The sequence below is a fragment of the Euphorbia lathyris genome, chromosome 1, assembly GCF_963576675.1.
Source record: "Euphorbia lathyris chromosome 1, ddEupLath1.1, whole genome shotgun sequence".
NCBI classification, from domain to species: domain Eukaryota; kingdom Viridiplantae; phylum Streptophyta; class Magnoliopsida; order Malpighiales; family Euphorbiaceae; genus Euphorbia; species Euphorbia lathyris.
The window spans coordinates 94,001,414-94,022,663 of record NC_088910.1 but is presented as its reverse complement, the minus strand read 5'-3'; the positions used below and the strand labels follow the sequence as shown (position 1 = coordinate 94,022,663).

At 36.7% G+C, this 21,250-nt stretch overlaps 2 protein-coding genes across 4 annotated transcripts; both read left to right on the top strand.

The window, feature by feature from the left end:
* The first annotated feature begins 387 nt into the window (after window positions 1-387).
* LOC136207329 (protein FLX-like 2) lies at window positions 388-8,635 on the top strand. The gene is made up of 5 exons (XM_065998605.1): window positions 388-619; window positions 1,238-1,809; window positions 2,123-2,268; window positions 2,393-2,487; window positions 7,738-8,635. Exons 2-5 carry the CDS (start codon window positions 1,253-1,255, stop codon window positions 8,368-8,370), a joined length of 1,431 nt encoding a protein of 476 aa, XP_065854677.1. The 5' UTR covers window positions 388-619; window positions 1,238-1,252; the 3' UTR covers window positions 8,371-8,635.
* Window positions 8,636-13,105: 4,470 nt separating this feature from the next.
* On the top strand, window positions 13,106-20,721 carry LOC136207307 (uncharacterized). 3 transcript variants are annotated; one of them, XM_065998600.1, is made up of 8 exons: window positions 13,106-13,193; window positions 13,582-13,706; window positions 13,889-14,022; window positions 14,436-14,622; window positions 17,776-17,919; window positions 18,555-19,175; window positions 19,905-20,081; window positions 20,246-20,721. In XM_065998600.1, the coding sequence occupies exons 2-8, from the start codon at window positions 13,584-13,586 to the stop codon at window positions 20,414-20,416; spliced, it is 1,557 nt and encodes a 518-aa protein (XP_065854672.1). In that variant the 5' UTR covers window positions 13,106-13,193; window positions 13,582-13,583; the 3' UTR covers window positions 20,417-20,721. The 3 variants fall into 3 exon arrangements, with proteins under 3 accessions (XP_065854672.1, XP_065854666.1, XP_065854663.1); XM_065998594.1 differs by having other exon boundaries at window positions 13,110-13,193; window positions 13,538-13,706; XM_065998591.1 differs by lacking the exon at window positions 13,106-13,193 and having other exon boundaries at window positions 13,206-13,706.
* The last annotated feature ends 529 nt before the right edge of the window (window positions 20,722-21,250 follow it).

Genomic DNA, 21,250 nt, shown 5'->3' with positions numbered 1-21,250 from the left:
TTTATGAACAAATTTTAGTTTTGTATACAACTATATAGTTTTGTGTTAATTCATAAATATATAAACTTAATATTATTTTATTTGCTATTAGATGAGTTCGTTCACAAACAAACATAATAAATAAGTAATAAACGAACTATTTGTAAGCATATTGTTTATTTATTCACGTACTTTGTTTATGAGTTTATTTATGTACATAATTAAGAAGCTATCTGCGATCAAACTTCATAAATATAATTAACAATGTATTTACAAACAATTTATAGATAAGTTTTTTAATGAACCAAGTTGAAAGAAGATTTTGGAATCGAAATAACCTCAAAGCTCGGCTCGAATATTTCTAATGAGCTTAGCCTCAAGCTCCAGCGAACCAAACTTCAACATGCCAAAGCTCGGATTAGAGCCCCGAATATATTAGTGAAGCCTAAATTTATACCTGTTTTTTTACCTTATTCCAAGAGAAAAAAGGAGAAAATTTCGCTAAGATTACCTCTCCAAGAGAAGCGAAGGAAGCGTCAGGCAACGGTGTTTCGCAAGTTTTTCTGGTTCTCGCTTCAAGGAGGTCTACTGGGTGTAGATTTTTCACCGTCGAAGACTTCGTAGCAGAATTCCCGTTCAGGTGAGGCAGATTACTTCGTTGTTTGCCTTATTTTCTATTTAAATTTCACCAAAACTCTAGGGTTCTCTAGAATTTGGTGAAATCGTATAAATTTACTACTGTCCGTTTGCTTCCCTCATGACTGATTTGTTTTTCTTCAATGATTTTTGAGGTCTAGGTTATTCTGATTGTGTTAGTGAAGGAGTGAGTACTTAATTAGCTCAATTTGAATTGAATTCAGATGAAGATATATGACTTTCTTGATATTTGGTGTATCTTAACTATATCTGAACACCTATAGTGGTTAGCGTTTTAGGTTTTCTTTTTTCCTGCCACCTTGTAGGGATTTTAAATGGAAAAAAGGAATTAATTAGATTGGTCTATGACTTGCATAGGATGTAAATATTCATTATGTGAATTTGGATAATGCGATACAAATTTCATTGCAGAATTAAGTTATAAATTTGGATTAGTTGCAATTAAACTGTATTCGCCGTAATTGAAGTGATGTTCCAGCTTTTTCAACAACTGCTAAACGTAATATAAGACCAATGCTGGAGCATTCAGTTATTCTGAAACTCAAAATCCAATTGGGTATCTTCTATTGGGTCTTATTGTTCTAACCCCCTCTGCATTCAGGATCAACTATTCTTGATGGGAAGTAAAGGTCGACTTCCACCTCATATCAGGCGTCCTCTTCCTGGGCATGGTATGGTACATCCTGATCCATTTGGTCCAGGAGTGCTCCCTCCGCCTGGCTCCTTTCCTCCCTTTGAGATGTTACCACACCCCGAAATTTTGGAACAGAAGCTTGCTGCACAACATGTGGAGATTCAGAGACTTGCAACAGAGAACCAGAGGCTTGCTGCCACACATGGAACTTTGAGACAGGAACTTGCTGCAGCGCAGCATGAGTTGCAGATGTTGCATACTCATATAGGTATTATCAAGTCTGAAAGAGAACAACAAATGAGGGGCCTTTTGGATAGAATTGCCAAGATGGAAAATGAGTTGAAAGCTGCGGAGCCTCTTAGGTCGGAGTTGCAGCAGGCAAGGGAAGAAGCTGACAAGTTGGTAGTAGCAAGGCAGGAGCTTATGTCAAAAGCGCATCAGTTGACTCAGGATCTTCATAGGGCTCACACGGATGTGCAGCAGATCCCTGTTTTAATGTCTGAACTTGAGGGCCTCAGACAGGAATATCAACGGTGCAGGTATTCATTTGAGTATTACTTATCACTACTTTTCAAGTAACCTCAAATCTATTTTCAAATGGCTGATAATAATGAAGATGAATGCTATTCTTTTGCTTCATTCTTGAACTTGAAGAGTTTGTGAAATGCCATTCTATGATTCTTGAAATTGTACTCTTGAAGTATTATTATACCCTTAATAAAAGCCGAAAGTATGCTATTCCTATTTCCATTCTTTCAGTTCTTGCTTTTTTTCCTTTAATTGCGTATATTTATTAATTCTCCAAAATTCAGTTATACCTATATGTGGTCTTAAATTATTTTTGTCATGCAGGGTTTCATATGATTATGAGAAGAAATTATTCAGTGATCACCTAGAGTCACTTCAGGCCATGGAGAAGAACTATGTTACAATGTCTAGGGAAGTGGAAAAACTTCGTCTGGAACTTAATAACACTACTAGCACTGACATAAGAGCAGGTTTTTTTTTATAAATTTTGTTGGTTGGATTTGCTTGTCTCAAGCTTGAGCAGGAAATTTCTCTCTGTCTCTCTCCCGGGTATACTATATGAGGCTCTTTTTTGAATTACTTTTTTTTTTCCAGCTGCTAGTGGGGCTTATGGTGGTGCCACTGGAAACAATGAGAGCGAGACTTCTGGTCGTCCTATAGGACAAAATATGTATGAGGATGGCTATCAGGTGTGCCAACTTTCACATTTATGTATTTGTTTTCTTTTTGCCTTCAATATTGTAGCGCTGTTTGCTTGTTTTTTTTTTTTTTTTTTTTCATATCCCATTTCTCATTAAAGGTGAACTGCATGTCCTTTTTGTCATTGAAAATTCATCTTGGATTCTTATTTATAACTTCACTAAATGTTGAGACTGTCCAAAAACCTAATATCTGGATTATCATCATCTTTCTTTTTCTTTTCTTTTTTGGTTGTTTTCCTTTATAAAAATTCTTTGACATGCATGGTCTAGTGGAGAAGTGATATTTATCTAATATGCTAATATTGCATGCTCCTCTTGAACCTATTTATGGATTAAATTTTGCATGCCAACTTTTGAAACTTGAATAGTTCAAGGGACTAAACGATGTTGTTGGATTAGTCAAATATGGGGGGGGTATCAATTGATCCTAAAATATGGATGTACGTTGTGGTTGTAAGCAACATGAATTTTTTGTTTAAAATATGAATTATTAAAGAATTGAGCAACGATTTTGGGAGGTGTTACTTTGAGAGAAAACTAGTCTATTTTATATTGAAAGATAAAGGGGTTATATACAAGAATGAGGATAGGAAGTGGACAAATATACTAATCCGTGTAATTGTTCCTATAATTGTGCCTTAAAATTCTTCAATTACAACTAGCTATGTTCACATTTATTCATACCATAACACTCCCCTCAAGCTGGAGCAAAGACAACAATCACACCTGACGAAGCTTCAGTAAAATCATCAACTAGTTGCTAGGTGAGATGAGACCAAAGAAGTGATTGGAGACTAGAGGAAGTGACTACTGAATAATAAGCCTCTAAGTTATTGATATTAGCCCAAGAAAATAGTGAAGATGACCTTCCAAACTTAAACAATCTGTCATTAAGCATAAATGGTAAAATCTAAAAATGAAATTCACTCACAAAGCTAATCGCTAAGTTAAAAGAAGTCCAAACATGAAGAAATATGCATTCTTCTGCAAGGGACCAGCCAACCACTGAAATGAAACTCAGTCTTTTCCAAAGAACCGAATACCAAGAAGAAATCACCATTACCAAGAGAGGACAATAAGTATACAAGAAGAAATCAGCAAAGGGAAAGGAATACAGCGACTCATACACAAAGCACGAGTACAAAGTCAACTACCCAAGGAAAAAGGCTGACTTAAGATTATCATGAAAATGGTCAGTCCTCGTCAAAACCCAGCAGCATAAATTAATTTGGTCAAAAGAGAACAGGAAACGTCCTTTATTGGCAGAGGACAAAGCACATAGAAGCACTACAATACTCAAATAATAAACACTGCAACACTGAAGCCAGATATTGATAGAAACAGAAACAGAGAACGGAAAGAGAAATAGAGAATAGTATTGATACTTAGCTTAAATTGACAGGAAAGGGAAGATAAAATGAGCTGTGAATGACCTCAAGTTCCCACAGGAAGATGAACTTCTCTCTCTACTCAAATAACAGATCCAAACACACAAATGGTGCTTACTCACATAATTCTTTCATAATGCCCCCCTTCCCCCTCTACAAATCTATATATACCTATGAAGCACGGACACGGCAAACGGCATTTTTAGAAAATATGAGACAAGGGTGCGGCGGGGACACCGCAAATTTTATATAATTAATTATATATATATATATATTAGATATAAAAATACATAAAAAACATGCTAAATCACAAATAAAAACGAAATCGTGATGTTAGGAGAGAAGAAATTATTTCTGATTATTCCCAAATAAAAACGAAATCGTGATGTTAGGAGAACTGCGATGTACGCAGCACAGGGGTTGAAATCGCGATTTTGCGCAGGAAGGAGAGAAGACCTAATTCTAATTCGTGCGATAGAGATTATAATTTAGAATTTTTGACAAATTGCATAATTGATCCTTAAATTTTATAAAAAAAAATTTAAAAAAACCCTAATTTTTAACTTTTTTTTACCCCAGCCGTGTCCCCATCCGTGTCCCATTTTCCGGCCGTGTCACCGCCGTGTCCCCGAGTCCGGCGAGTCCGACTCGGCCACGGTGACCCCGGGGAAGAGTCTGTGCTTCGTAGATATATACCAACTAGAACACTCTCTCTCCTATAACTAACTCTCACTATGCCTCAATTCACATATCCCTTCACCCCCATAATACCCTTTATGCCTATTAGCATATTCTCCATGAAGGCCATGCGCTACAATACCGGTGACTGGACTCCTAGAAAATTGTCTATTGGGACAGGGGCTTCCTGCTTGAGAAGGCTTTAAGGCAAGGTGATGTCCCAAATCCTAGGTGTTCTACTATCTGCTCTCAAGGGTAGAAATATAATTACCGAAAAATAGAACACTGACACTGGTCACAAAGGCAGACCCAAAGGAAGAATAGGAAAAGAAACACATTCAACCTGGAAACTCAACTCAGACAACCAAAATATGAACCGAAACCAGAAGCTCAACTAGGCTCTGATATCATGTTACTTTGGGATAAACTACTCCCTTTTATATATTGAAGGATAAAGAGTTTATACTTTATAAATAAGAATGAGGATTGGAAGTGGACCAATGTACTAATCTTTATAATTGCTTCTTAAAATTCTTCTATTAGCTGTTTTACATAGGTTCATACTATAACATGATACCAAATGTTATAGTATGAACAAATGTGGACATAGCTAGTTTTAATAGAAGTATTTTAGGAGCAATCAAAGGAGCATTATAAGGATTAGTATATTTGTCCACTTCCTATATACTCATTCTTGTATTAAACTCTTTTTCTTTGTTCAATGTATAAAATGGAGTAGTTTTCTCCCAAATTAACATGGTATCAGGGCCTAGTTGAATTCTGGGTGTGTGTTTTTGTTCTTCTGGCTTTCTTTTTCCAGATTACATTTTTTGTTCTAAAAAACAACCTTGGGTGAAATTGTTTGTCTCACTGCTCCCTCCACTTGACTGTATTGGTGCCGATCAGCCTCTCCGTGAAATCTGGTCACCGAATTCTTAGCGCGTTCCTCACATGCGCTGACGTGTGAAAGCACGTGGTACCTCTGCTCTGCCTCCGCTGCTTAGTTCTGGCTAAAGCTGACTATTGCCGGCCATTTTGTTGACTCGAGAATATCAAGAAAGTCTTTTTTTCCCTTCCATTCTTGCCTTTGTCCCTTGCTACTGGTTGTTGTGGTGTCTGGTTGTTTGCTTCCCTCTCTTCATAATGTTGATTTCTTCTTGGTACTCGGTTCTTTGGTAATGTCTAAGTTTTGTTTATGTGGTTGGCTGATCCTTTGCAGAAGATCACCCTATTTCTTCGTGTTTGGGTTTTTAGTGAACAACTTTCTTGGTAAATTTCATTTATGGATTTTATCATGATTTTGCTTCAATGGCAAAGTGTTTAAGCTTACAAGGTGAACCTAGTTGTTGTCTTGCTTGAGCTAATAACACAATGGCTTATTCTTCAGCAGTCACTTCACCGTGTTACCTATATCTGCAACAAGCTGGGCATAATTGTTATCTTTGCTCTAGCTTGAGGGGGAGCGCTATGGTATGAACAAATGTGTACGTAGCTAGTTGTAATAGAAGAATTTTAGGAGCAATCATAGAAGTAATTGTAGGGATTAGTATATTTGTCCAGCTCCTATATTCATTATTGCATATAAACTCTTTATCTTTCAATATATAAAATGGGAGTAATTTTCTCCCAAAGTAACAGAATATCTCCATTGAACCTAGAAGAAAGGAGACGAGAAAAGAAATATATACTTATTTTTTTTAAATATAAATGGTGATTCCCAGAGGGCGAGCCTTGGCGCAACGGTAAAACGTTGTTGCCGTGTGACCTGAGGTCACGGGTTCGAGTCTTAGGAGCGGCCTCTTGCCAATTAAATTGGCAAGGGAAGGCTTGCCCCCAATACACCCTTGTGGTGGGACCCCTCCCCGGACCCTCGCTCAGCGGGGACGCGTAATGCGACCGGGCCGCCCTTTTTTTTTTTTTTTTTATAAATGGTGATTCCCCGCGGGGACTGGGATGTGGAATAGGGAAAAAGTGTTTTTAAACGGGGATGGGGATCCCCGCGGGGACGGGGATGGCGGGCAAATCTGCCCTCGTCTAACTCGTGGGGATGGGGATGGGGAATCTCTGACTAGTCGGGGATGGGGGATGGGAAATGCATTCCCCGCCCCGCTCTGTTTGCATCCCTACTTGTGTCGCTCATGTGTGTGCTTGCGTGTAGGCTCCAGGACCCCTGGCGCCTTAGTGCGCCTTGCACCTTTAATAACTACTCCCTCTGTTTCATTTTAATTGTCTTTTAAGGTTTCTACACATATTAAGAAACCTATTAATTAGCCTAAAAAGTAGTTAAACATTACCTTATTACCCTCTTGCAATTAATGCTTAAATGTCTCTGCAAATTTCTCTTTCTTATTATATGAGGACAAAGTTGGAAAAAACACATTTAATGCACCTTGAAAAGTGTAAAACGTCAAATAATTTGAAACAAAAAAATTTCCCCAAAACGTCAATTATTATGAAACGGAGGGAGTATGTTCCAAGAGAAAGTACATACACGACTTTGATTCAAAATGACATATATAAATTTATATATGTGAGCAAAAATAATTATTAATTGATTTTATTTGAACATATATTAGAAGTTCCTGATTTGAAATTTATACTAATTAAAAATTCATTTAAATAATGTACTTGTGAATTACGATCAAGTTTGAAATGTAAATTTTTTGCAAAAGAGGATGCGCTGCTGTGTAAAAGCAGTTATTTCAATTGCCAGTCCAATATATTTTGTAATTTATTTACTGAAATACCTCTTATAGTGAAGCAGTTGATGTATTTATTATTTATATACTATTATCTATATGAATGTTGTTAGTCTCAAGCTTGTTTAGGTTCTACTGAAAATAAACTTTTCGTTAGAACCTAAAACAAGTGTGAGACTAACATCATTCAGTATATGCTAGGAATATGGATTGTTGCTGCTATACAAAATTTGAAACTGTTAGTACAGGTTATCTATCTCTTGTTGATGTGATTGTGGCAATTGAACTTAGTTTACCTGGCGTTGACGAGGAGCCTTGCAAGTGATTTACAGTTTATCAATTTAATTGCTGGAAAAGTCGTTATTACAGTTATTATCATTTCCGTAATTGATCCATGATGATGTTTTTATATGCATGCCTCTGAAATGAAAATAGAAGCTGATGAATTTCCTTTGGCCTTCTTTTTCTGTTAGGGACACAGTGCTGTTCCTGGAAATGCTGGTGCAGCAGCTGCTGCTGCTAATGCTAGTGTAGGTGCTGCTACCGGTACTGGGACTCCTACTTACACTGGAGCTCAATCTGGCTCTGCGCCCGCAAAACCACCTAATGCTCCTAGAGGCCCTGGTTATGAACCAACAAAAGCTGGTTATGATGCACAAAGAGGACATGGTTATGATGCTCAAAGAGGATCCAGTTATGATCTTCAGAGAGGACCTGGATATGATCCGTCACGAGCACCTAGTTATGATGCACAGAGGATCCCTGGTTATGATCCACAGAGAATATCTGGTTATGATGCCCAGAGACTACCTGCTTATGATATGCAGAGACCACCCGGTAATGATGCACTAAGAGGACCTGGTTATGATGCTCCAAGGGGACCTGGTTACGATCCTCAGAGAGGGCATGGTTATGATCCGCAGCGAGGACCACATTATGATATGTCCAGGGGTGCTGGCTATGATGGAGGGTCAAGAGGGACTGGTGGTCCTCATAGTCAAATGGCACCTGCAAACAATGTGCCCTATGGGTCTGCAACACCACCAACACGTCCCGTTGGTGGGTACGAGGCAGCAGCTCGAGGTGGAACCCAGGCAAGGAGATGAACACTATTAACACTTGAAATGCAGTTTTAATGCACAGTAACTATTGAGCATCTGATTCCGAAGTGTCTCATGCAGCCTTCCTGTTTTTGTAGCGAAAACTGTCTGCTAGCGCCTTTTTCCACTGATTCCCATTGCTCTTGGTTTATAATTATAATTTATGACTATGTCTAAGTTTTGCATTAATCCCATTAATTTTGCCACCATCTTGCTAATGTATCTAATGTGATTTGGTATTTGAAGGAAGAAATCAGTAGATTGCCTTGAATGGGGTTGTTCATTTACCTGGAAAAGAAATTTACAAAACTATAAGCACTTAATAAATTATATGATAGAGTTATTTGAATGGAAATTTATGTTAAGCGTTTGCCTGGCCCAAAATATCGCAATGTTTGTCATTATTGCATTACAAATTACTAAATGTTATAATTCCATTTACATAACTCTTTTGGCGGAAGAATTTTTTTAACTTCGTGAACCTTTTTTTTTTTTTTTATTAAAAATAAAAGAAGTTCGTATTTTGAAGTTTCACTTAAATGAATATTAAATCGGTGGATTAAGCTATGTTTACTTTGTTTTTGACAAAGTAAGTCTTACTTTGTTTTTACCACCATTAGATGAACTTACTTTGTTAAAGTCCACCATCATCCAATGGGGTAAGGCTATACTTACTTTGTTTTTGACAAAGTAAGCTTTACTTTGTTTTTTCCACCATTAGATGGTGATGAATTTTGACAAAGTAAGCTCATCCAATGGTAGAAAAAACAAAGTAAATCTTACTTTGTCAAAAACAAAGTAAGCATAGAAGGCACCTCATCCAATGGTAAAAAAAACAAAGTAAGTTTTACTTTGTCAAAAATAAAATAAGCATAGAAGGCACCTTAAATCGGCTGATATTTATCATAGTTCATTATGGTGTTTTTTTGGTGGAGAGAAAGGCTTAAAGCCCGAGACAAATACAGAAGGAAGAAAAAAGAAAAATTTAACAAGAACCCATTCTCCTTGAGGAATAACCACAATGATTTGAAAAAAAGAATGTTCTAGATGCTTGTAGGGTATATCATATTTGTGATGATCCAAAGTGGAACAACATGAGAGATTCACTATCAAGTAAGTAATCTTATTATCATCATGATAAGTATAAACAAATTGAATATGCATTTCATTACAAGCCACATTAGAGGATGATGAGCTCCAACTTGACAAGCCATGGAGCTTAACACTGAGTCGGAATCCATCTCCACTAGAACCATGTGGTAATCTCTCTCTCAAGCTAAATAAACCTAAAAGAAAATACCCTAAAGTTCAGTCAGAAAAAACTGTATAGATACATAAGTTAATTGCAAACTCATCAAACCAACAACCGTTGTGGTCTCTAATCAAACTCGCAGTTGAAGGAAATCTATAATCCCTTTGCAAGACCTGTTAATGTTAACTTTAACCCAGTTCAATTCAGGTGCTTTCCAACTAATCTACTTACTTTCCTTTTGGGCCCCACTACCAACATAAAAGTAACCGTACGTGTTAACCACTTCGTGAGCTCTAAATAAAATGAAATTTGGTTTTGGTCCGGTAAATAAGTCCTCTCTAAAACTCATTTTGGTTCTTCCATTTCCAATCCAACATACGCCTAAAGAGAAATTTATTGGCCAAAGAATACCATTAATAGAAATATTTGCATGAAGATTGTCATGCATCCCATTGAGAGAAAAGAAGGTATCAGAGCATCCACAATGGTTAGTAATAACCATTGTGACTTGTGAGAGGTTAGTAACAAGGTGGAGTAACTTTCCATTAGAGATGATTAATTTTTTAAAACTTTACGGGGTTAAAAAAGAAAATATTAATTAATAGAAGGGACTTGAACTGTAATTATCCAACTTTTTTATATACAAAGCAGCGGTAAAGTGTGAGCTTTACACACCCTTATTTAGAGAGTGAATTATACTTGCTAGATCAAGGGTAAAAATTTAGATGATTGGCTTACACTCTCTCCTTTATGTGTCATATGTGTATATATTGGGTAATGGTTTTAGTTATAACCAGCAGAAGTTACAAACTAATTTAAGTTACAACCTTTCTAATGGTTGGTTACAACCAATCAATTTTTTTTTTATATACAAGTTAGTCCCTTCCACATACCACTAGAGCTGCTCTCATGAGCAAAATTGGGACAAGGACCTACCCAATCTCTCTAGCTTGCCAACAGTCACACAAAACATGAATTTAAAGACTCCAATTGCACCACACAAACTGCATCTGAAATCATCAATCAATTTTCTCTGCTTCTGTTGGCGTTGCACATCACACTATCATGATTAACCAGCTACACAAACTGAGTCTTTCAAGACATAGTACAAATAAGTAAGGCGACGGGGATGTCCCTGGCGAAGCCCTCTAAAAGGAGTGAACTCTAGTAACTTCTTTCAATTTCAAAGAACCTACAAAGAAGAAGCATCAACATAGTCCATGATTAGGCCAAACCTGCTGATTGAGCCCTATCAAGTTCAAAGTATCCCGAAGGAATTTCTTGTTAATCCTATCATAAAACTTTTTCAAATCCAACTTCAAAATCATACCCCATTTTCAACCATATTTATGATGTAGAATGTGTATGACCTCTTGATAAAACTGTTCTAAACAGGGTTGATAATATTCCTAAGGAATGACTTTAGACGGTTGATGATAAACTTGGTTACAATTTTATAGAGCACATTGTGAAGACTGATGGGAAAAATTGAGTAAGAAATTATGGGTTAGCGACATTAGGAATCACAATGATAAAAGTCTCGTTTGTTGCATGTATTCAAAGCTTAAGGAACAAAATCATAGACCTGTGCCTCCACTTTAGACCACAACTTCTGATAAAAAAAAACTTAATATCCATTTAGATCTGGAGCTAGCTATATCAAACAGAGCATTTTTAACTTTGGAACCTTCAAAATCTATGGCTAAGTAGAGAAAAAGTCCATCCTCTAACACTAGAAAGATATTATCCCTATATAAGGGGCACAAAGTCTCAACTTCATCCAAATACAAGACACTAAAAAATACCATAAAAAATCCAAATACCACCACTAAAATCCTCGGTTTTAACGAGCTCAACATTGGAAAGGTGTAACTTCCGATAAAGATCAACAATGTGTTATTATATATTGTGTCATATACCAATAATTGCGTGTTATATTGGTTGTTTTAATCTAATAAAGATTATATATTATTATAATTCATATGTTAGTTTTATAATAATATCCATGAATGAAAATTAGTTATTCTAAATGTCCGCCGTCACGTATTATCATGGCAATGACAATAAAATAAGACTAGCGTGAGGGTTAATTGATGATCATGAGATGACCATAGTGTATGAAGATACAAATCAAATTCACGAGTTTATGTTAGAGAACATAGTACTAGACTGACTCATTATGAGATCCCTACATGAGTTAGTGTGTCATAAGTAATCTCAGTGTTATTGAATCCTTAGACTTGAAGTCAACATAGATTTCCACATGAAGAGTAATATATTTTGATCGTCTTTGACCGAACAAATATAAATGTTGTGATTGGACATAGTACGATTCATGTAGAGGAAGATAAGTGACAGATATGAGATTTGTCTCTCTTAATATGAGAGCAATATCATAGGCCCCCTCGATAAGTGAAACTGAGAAATATACGATCATGTTCAAATAAATTAATAAAGGTATCAATTTATTTGTTTTATAATCTACTTGGAGATCGAGATTAAATAATATAAGGTGACAAGGACCATGTCTAGATTATTGACATCTATAGTTAATTCATTCATTTTTTAAGGGATGTGTCTATTCATATAAAAACTGTTTATTTGACATTATTAAATTTTTTTTACAAGCATAAAACACCCGTAAAAATCAAGTATTTTCTATACTTTGTCGCGTTTGTTGCATTTACAGCTAACGCCACAGAGTATATTTTCTATACTTTGTCGCGTTTGTCGCATTTACAACTGACGCGATATAATATACTATAAAATATATTCTGTCACGTTTGTCGTATTGATTTCGACATATACTCAACATACGTCATTGTTGTCGCAGCAAAAGCAAACGACGCATGTAAATCCATCGATTTCGACATATAATCATCTCAAATCGGGGTTTCGTCACATATTATCTAATTTTGCTGTAAAATCATATAACTATACAACAATGTACCATATGAATGATAAAATGAGATGAAACGATGGATCTGGATTCCTTTTTCAATTTACCCATCACAACGACGCTTAAATGATAAGAAATGGTGGAATGAGGTTGCTGGAAAGTTGAAATCACCGTAAAATCGCCCTTCAAATCGTGTTCATCGCTTCGATCATGTCTGAAGGAGATGGGCTTTCAAATGGATCCAGATTTAGGGAGTGTTTGATAGTTCAGTTTCATATTCTTGTTTGTCTTTTCACTTAAAAAGGAGAGTTTTAAGTGTTTGGTTAGTGATCTCTTGTTTGTATTTCACCACTAAAAAATAGTATTTTATAAAAACAGAGAATCAATGATTTTTGAAAAAGCAGTTTTTCCTAAGAGTAATCAGCAAACAGCAGGTAAAACAAACGACCCTTATAATTAAAGCAATTCTTTTTTTCCCACCCAAGATCCAACCCAACGACTCAAAACATTCGGTCCGGTGAGGCCCAACTAAATTCCAAAATCCGGAATCCTTGGTTTAAAATAAGAAATTCAAAACATTTTCTTTTCCCGGCAAAGCTCTCTGATTACTGAAGAAGCAAACGAACCATTTCAGCGCTTTCTTCCGTCTCGTCTCTTCTCGACGCAATCATTCCTATGGTGAAATACTCTCTCTCTATTTATCAGAGAAACCTAGAGATACGAAAACTGATTTAAAGCTCATTTTCCCCTTAAACCCCAAAATATTATTTATTTTTCTCTCCCAAATCGAGAATTTTATTATTAGTTTTCTCCCTTCAAGATTCGCAGTCGGTTACAGTTTGATTAGCATATGGCAAGTTAATTAAGATATTTGAATATGCAATTGCTAAGAATTTTATTCAAGTTGCTGCATTGATTAAGATGTAGCTTTGATTTTGTGCTTCCTGGATATATAATTTTTTCATCTATTGATTATAAGGTTATTTCTTTTGATGGGGATTTGTTGCTGGGACTTTTTCCAGATTTGATATCTTTGATTTTTATTCTATGGATTGTTCAATTCGAGGTATGGAGAATGTGGTCGCGACTGTTAGTGGTTACCACGGGTTGGAGCGGTTCAACCTCATCAAGCTGATTTCTCAAGCCGGTGCCAGTTATGTAGGTGCAATGTCAAAGTCTATTACACACTTGGTGGGTTTCTATTTTGAATCTCAATTAATTCTGACACAAATTTTAGGGTTAATTATGGGAGTGGATGGTATAGTCTCAGCATTTATAAACCAAGAACATGGGCGAGTACCAAAATGGGCGGTGGGTTTTCTGTTTGAATATGGATCTTTTAGGTGATTGTTTTGTTTTACTCGAGTCATCAGGTGTGCTGGAAATTTGAAGGAAAGAAATACGATCTTGCCAAGAAATTCAACACAATCATTGTTAATCATCGGTGGGTGGAAGATTGCATAAAGCAAGGGAAGCGTGTTCCTGAGCATCCCTACATGCTACAACGGTGCATATACTGCATTTGATTATATAATTCATGTTTTTAGTGCAATAGTTTTTGTTGCTCTTACACTATCAAGTTCGCTAGATCTATAGTGTATTTTGGCATTTGTTTTTCCCATCGTTTTAGTTAGAGTGAAAGGAATAGCCACAAATGCTGGAACAATTTAATTAGCCACTTTGCAAATTAGTTGCATTTTAATTATACCATAAACCAATAGAAATACTGCTGCCATGGAAATTTTACTGTGAACTTATAGATAATACAGCATCTGATTACTAAAGCTTCCTATTTGTCATTGTTGGCTGAAATTTTGATTCTATATGTTATTTTTTCTGTTGCTTGTGGCAGTGTTCATCAATTAATTATATTCAGAAAATAATGTTGGACTTACAGAACTAGTTTGTGATTCTTTTCAGTGGAAAAGATGCAGGGCCTCTGTTGATGGAGGCTCCAGTTATATATGAAGTTGGACCCTTGAATAAGAGCCGTTATTTATTGTCTGACAAATCCAACATTTCTGAGTACATTGAAGGGAAAATAGATTGTATGGGCTGGGGAAATTCTGGTCCTGCTGCTTGGACTGGTTCGTTGTTGTTGGATGAGGTAGCTGTTGGAACTTCACTCTTCTCATGTTTGTATGAAAGCAAATTTTGTGTATCTATGCGAAGATAAAATTGAGCACAGATTTCATTCGATTATTGAGTGTTTTGATATCATGCCATCATAATTATATTCATTAATTAGTGTATCACATTATGTGCTTGGATGGCCTATCTCAAACATGTATATGCACATAATATTGATGGTAAAGGAAAACCATGATATTAGATGGATTACATTTTTTCAAAGATTGATAATAGGATGTTGCTCATAGGATTATGAGTGTTAAGCTAGTGATAGGGGATGGGGTTGTGAATGTCATTAGTGCATATGCGCCACAAATAGGATTAGATGTGTCTATAAGACAAGCTTTTTGGGATGACTTAGAGGAAGTGGTGCAACAGGTTCCTAGGGATGAAAAAATGGTACTAGGGGGTGATCTCAATGGACACGTGGGTTCTAGGCGAGATGGGTTTGAGAGTGTTCATGGAGGGTATGGTTTTGGAGATAAGAATGAAGCAGGAAATGATATTTTGGAATTCGCATCAGCCTATGACTTGAGTATCATGAACACATGGTTTATGAAGAGAACATCCCACTTAGTGACTTATCGGAGTGGCGGTAATGCGAGCCAAATTGACTTCTTCTTAGTAAGGAGTGCTTGGAGAAAGAGTTATATTGATTGTAAGGTGATCCCTGGTGAGAGTACGACAACCCAACATAGAGTAGTGGTGCTAGATTTTCGAAGTAGGAAATGTATAAGAAAACAAACACCTCAAGTAGAGACTAAGATTAAGTGGTGGAAATTGCAAGGGGAGAATCAACAAAAATTTGTGGATGAGATGACCAAAAAAGATATTTGGACTTGCAATATGGATTCAGATATAGATTCGATATGGAATAAGATGGAGCATAGTATAAGGGAAGTAGCGAAGGAAGTTCTAGGGGAATCTAAAGGTAGCATGCCACCGGGTAAGGACACATCTTGGTGGACAGAAGAAGTACGACAAGTAGTAAAGAGTAAGAGAGAATCCTATAAACTATTGGGGAAATGTAGGAGTGACGAGAACTACGAAAAATACAAAGAGGCTAAAAGGGAAGTAAAGAAGGTCATACGAGATGCTAGAGCAAAGGTGAATCGGGATCTGTATACAAGATTGGATACGAAAGAAGGGGAAAGAGACATATATAGAATTGCTCGGATGAGAGATAGGAAGACGCGAGATCTCGGAAAAGTTAAATGTGTGAAGGATGTGGACCAGAAAGTCCTAGTTGGAGATAAGGATATCAAGGAACGATGGAGGTCCTATTTTGATGACTTATTTAATGGAGATCGCCAACAAGATGTTGGAGATATAAGTATCCATCACGATATGATAAATCATGAATGCCTGCGGAGAATTCAAAAGGGTGAAGTCAAAATGGCATTAAGTAAGATGAAGTTGAAGAAAGCAGTAGGACCTGATGGCATCCCTATTGAGATTTGGAGATGTTTGGGAGAAAGAGGAATCGAATGGTTGACGACGTTCTTCAACAAAATTTGGAGAAACAATAAGATGCCATCAGAATGGAGGAAAAGTACCTTAATCCCTTTGTATAAGAACAAAGGCGATGTCCAAGATTGTGCCAACTATCGGGGAATCAAATTAATGAGTCACACTATGAAACTTTGGGAGCGAGTGATTGAACAAAGGCTAAGGAGGACGGTGAAGATCTCGGAAAACCAGTTTGGCTTTATGCCGGGAAGATCAACTATGGAAGCCATCCATCTAATGAGACAATTAATGGAGCACTATCGAAATAAGAAGAAAGACTTGCATATGGTTTTCATTGACTTGGAGAAAGCATATGATAAGGTACCAAGGGAAGTACTTTGGTGGGCCTTGATAAGGAAAGGCATTTCGCGGAAATATATTGACATCATAAAGGACATGTATGAGGGAGTATGCACGAGTGTACGTACTAGTGTTGGGAAGACCGAAGAGTTTCCTATTACGATTGGAGTGCATCAAGGTTCCGCACTAAGCCCATTTCTTTTTGCCATCGTTATGGATGAACTAACAAGTTCACTTCAAGATGGTATACCATGGTGCATGCTGTTTGCAGATGATATTGTGTTGGTTGAGGAGACGAAAGAAGGAGTGGAGATGAAGTTGGAACTATGGAGGCAAACTCTAGAATCTAGAGGCTTTAAGTTGAGTCGAAGTAAGACAGAATATTTGGAGTGTAAGTTTAGCGGCCGTAGGAGTAGGGAGGCAGGGACAATCATCCTAGATGGGAGAGTTGTTCAGGCCTCGGATTGCTTCCGGTATTTAGGATCTATTATCCAAACGGATGGAGAAGTAGATGGAGATGTTGCTCATAGGATTAAAGCTGGTTGGTCGAAGTGGAAGAGTGCTACGGGTTTCCTTTTTGATCCCGGCATGCCTAATAGATTGAAGGGAAAATTCTACCGGACGGCAATTAGACCAGCATTGTTATATGGTACGGAGTGTTGGGCAGTGAAACACTGCCACATCCATAAGATGTCGGTGGCGGAGATGCGTATGTTGAGATGGATGTGTGGTCACACGAGAAAGGACCGGGTGCGTAATGAAATAATTAGGACAAAAGTAGGGGTCACATCTATTGAGAATAAAATGAGAGAAAACCGACTAAGGTGGTTTGGCCATGTGAGACGTAGAGCGCTTGATGCGCCGGTTAGGAGAACCGAAGAGTGGCAAAGGGATGTAGTGGTGAGGGGTAGGGGAAGACCTAAGCAAACTTGGAGGAGGGTGATCGAGAGTGATATGAGTTTATTGGGAATTGAGGAAAATATGGTAGTGGATAGGACGGAGTGGAGGGAGCGAATCTGTGTCGCTGACACGACTTGATTTTCACGGTTTTATATGATGGTTCATGTTAGCCGACCCCGAATCATTTCGGGACTAAGGCTTTGTTGTTGTTGTATTGATAATAGGATGTTGGGTTTTTGAAATATAGCATGATACGATTTTGTGGCTTGAGAATTGCATGTAGATACATATTTTAAAACTCGGATGTGTTGGACTGTAAGTTTTATCAAGTTCATGTTATTTTTTATTTTTTTAAAGTTCATGTTAGTTGTTGACGAACTAAAAGGTAGCATTAATCTTGTGCAATTTCATTTTAAACCAGAATTTGTTTTCTGAGATGAGAAAAGAAGACAGAAGTGCATGTAAATCAAACTCCAAAAAAGGAGCAAGAACATCAAAGCAGGAAAGCAGGTCTACTGGTAGATATTGTTCTCAGGATCATCCTTTATCTGTTGTTGGATTTGAGGTAATTAGACTTTCTTTGCTCATTTCCTCATAACTTTTGACAGAAGAAATGTTCCATAGTTAACTTTTCACTTGTCTTAAAAATCAGACCTAGGAAGAATTCAGATTTCAGTTTTATGATCTTGAGTTTCCTGTTTCTGGATGTTTGTTACGCATGTCTAGACTCTAGTATCTACTATAGTCAGGAGTTACGAGTTACTTAAAAGTTTTGGTGCAAATAAAATGAACTGAATTTAGTATGGCACCTCCTTCAAGCCATATTAAAAGTCAGTAAAACCATAACTTTCATGATTGCTTGGTATGGCTCAGTAAAACCATAACTTTCACGATTTCTTGATATGGCATTATGGCTGAATTTTCTGGTCCAGTCTTATAACTTCATTTCACAAATGCAAATTTGTTAGTTGCTTGTGGAGAAAATGTTCTTTGTCCATGCTCCGTTTTTGCTTTTCATGTCTGTCATGTTAGTTTCTATTCCAACCTAAATAATTTCACATCATCTTTTAATTGTTTGCCCACTTAGTGTTGTGATGCTCAGATTTTGGTACATTAGCTAACCTTTAAATATAATAGAGATATTCCATATTCTTCTTTCCTTGGAAGTTTAATTTCCATTTCTTTTTTTCTTTTGAAAAGCATGATAATTCAAGTTCAAAATCTTCTAAGCATTCGGCGAGACACAAAGGGAAGGTTTCTGGGGATGAGGAACCAAGTACAGATTCTGTAAAACGTTCAGTGAAGGGAAAAAGGAAGATTTCCAATGATATCAGAAGCACATCTTTAGCTGAATCCTCTTGTTACAGTCGGAGGCTTGTGAAGGAGAATTTTAGCAGGGACAATCTGGACATTGAGCTTCTGGATTTTGATCAAGATTTTCACTCACTAGGACTTCATAACAAAATCAATAAAGGAGCAGCTTCATCTGAAGATAAAGATTGTGAACAGAAAATTAATATATATGGAAGTGGAAGAACATCAACTGCGGCCACAAACTGTGATGAGGTTTCTGCATATCGAACTTTTGATGATATTGTAGAGATAAGAGATATGAATTCCCTCAAAAGACCTTCCGGTGCTGTTGAGAACATGGGTGACAAGAACAAGGATTCAAGTCAGTCTGAACCTGTTATTAGCTTACCTGCATCAGAGGAGTTATCATGTGTTATATGTTGGACGGAATTTTGTTCAACTAGAGGTGTTTTGCCATGTGGGCATCGGTTTTGTTATTCATGCATCCAAAATTGGGCAGATCATATGGTAATTGTCTCTCCTGCTGTGCTTGGTGCCTCTGTATCTTAAGTTATAAACTTATTCAAATTGCTACCATATGATATCATTTCTACAAAATGTTTAAACAATAACCTCAGTTAATTTTCGATTTTATATTCTTGAACTTATTTTCTCTTTCATCATTTTTAGGCTCATCCTTTTGCATGTCTCATTATTTCACATTTTCTATTCTCCGAATCATTTCTTCTTCATATACTGTTATTGCCTTTCTGGTTTTCCTCCTTACCCTCCATGTTTATGTTTTCTGAAGCCGCCTGATTTCTTAATCCAGTGTCTCTTTGTATTTTCTCTGAATTAGTTGTTCTTGTTCAGGTTTCATTTACTTACCATTTGAAGGGAATCCTAGTAGTTTGAAATTTGAAGTTGCTTCATCCTTTCGTAGTAATAACATGTTTGACGAATGCTTGCTGTAGTTTATGTAAGGTTGAGAAGAAAATGTATATTCCTTATCTCTTGTTGAAAGCACAAATGCTTAACCATTATGCAGCATTATCTGGATTCTGATTCTCATGTTTTTTCGCGAGTTGAAAGGCCTATTGAGGAGCGCTTATTTTAGTACTGTAACATTTCTATTATCTTCTCCATTGTTGTGTGATTCGATAAAATTTTCTATAAGCTTACTCATCTTTGTATTGATATCTAGCCGTAGTCAATCACTATTTTAAACTTTTTGTCTTCTGCTGATGATATGTGTAGATTGCAAGCAGAAAAACTTCAACATGCCCTTTGTGCAAGGTTGGTTTTGTATGCATCACTAAAGTGGAGGATGCCGCAACATCTGATCAGAAGATCTACTCTCAAACTATTCCATGTGCCAACTCAGCCACGGAGATTTTGTTATTAAATGGTCAAGAAAGACTAGCAGGTGCCGAGGTAATTTTCCTGTTGGTTCTATAATACACCACTAATCTTTTTATATTCTTGTCAACTGCTTAGTTATTCAGTGTTAAATGTCCAAACTCTTGCTTTTTAAATCCTTGACTGGATATGATTCTTGAAGATGATTCGTTTTGCTTTGCTTTTCTTTCGTTGAACAGTCCTCCACAGTTTGTGGTGAATGTGAATGCCGAGAACCTGAGGACCTTCTTGTCATGTGTGATCACTGCAACATACAATGCATTCACATCTACTGCCTGGACCCTCCCTTGTTACCATGGACATGCATTCGATGTAAGGATCTGCAGCGACTACTTTATCAAGCCAGATAATTCGTTATCAGGCGAGTCTTCATTTTTCATACACCTATATGCATTCAACTTGGATTCTGCAAATGCAGCTTGATCTGTACTCCATAGTATCAATTATATACCAAATGGAAAACCTTTTTATTTAAAACAGTGAAAATGCTTCTAAATGATTCTTCTCATTCAACCGTAACTCATTTATTCCTAGTGTCTGGCCATTTTTTCAACCAAGGATGTGAAGCAGCTGTATGGTCCCAATATCTTCTATCCTAAACCTGATTGTTATTCATGTTAATTTGAAACAAAAAATCTTGTTATGCTTTACTCTTTTTCAAAATAACATTTTGGTTTGGGAGTTTCTTTGGTCTCAATATGCAAGGTTATTTTCGCTGAATGCTCTTCTTTTAACCCATTCTGAATTTGACAATTCATCCTATAAATATTATTGACCTCTCTTGAATGATGTTTAATTTCAATAACAGCTCTTATAAAATTATATACCAATCTTTTATATGAAATTCCATTTATCTCCTGCTTTACATGGCAACCACTTGATCACTCAATTCTTTTTGTTTTGTTTATTTATTTATTTTTGATTTGAAGAATCTTACTTGCAATCGTTTGGGTTCTGACAACATAAGACAATTTAATGAATTCACATGTACACTACAACTACAAATACAACATTTAGTGGTTGTTTGCTTGTCTAAATGAGATCATCCACGCAGATTCTAACCACTCTGTTTACATGATTTTCTACTATTTCCTTTCTACTATTTCCTGTTGTTCTGACGAAACCCTTTTTGCAGTTGTACATACCTTTTAGGGATAAGGTAATAAAATCATCTCAATGTTTTT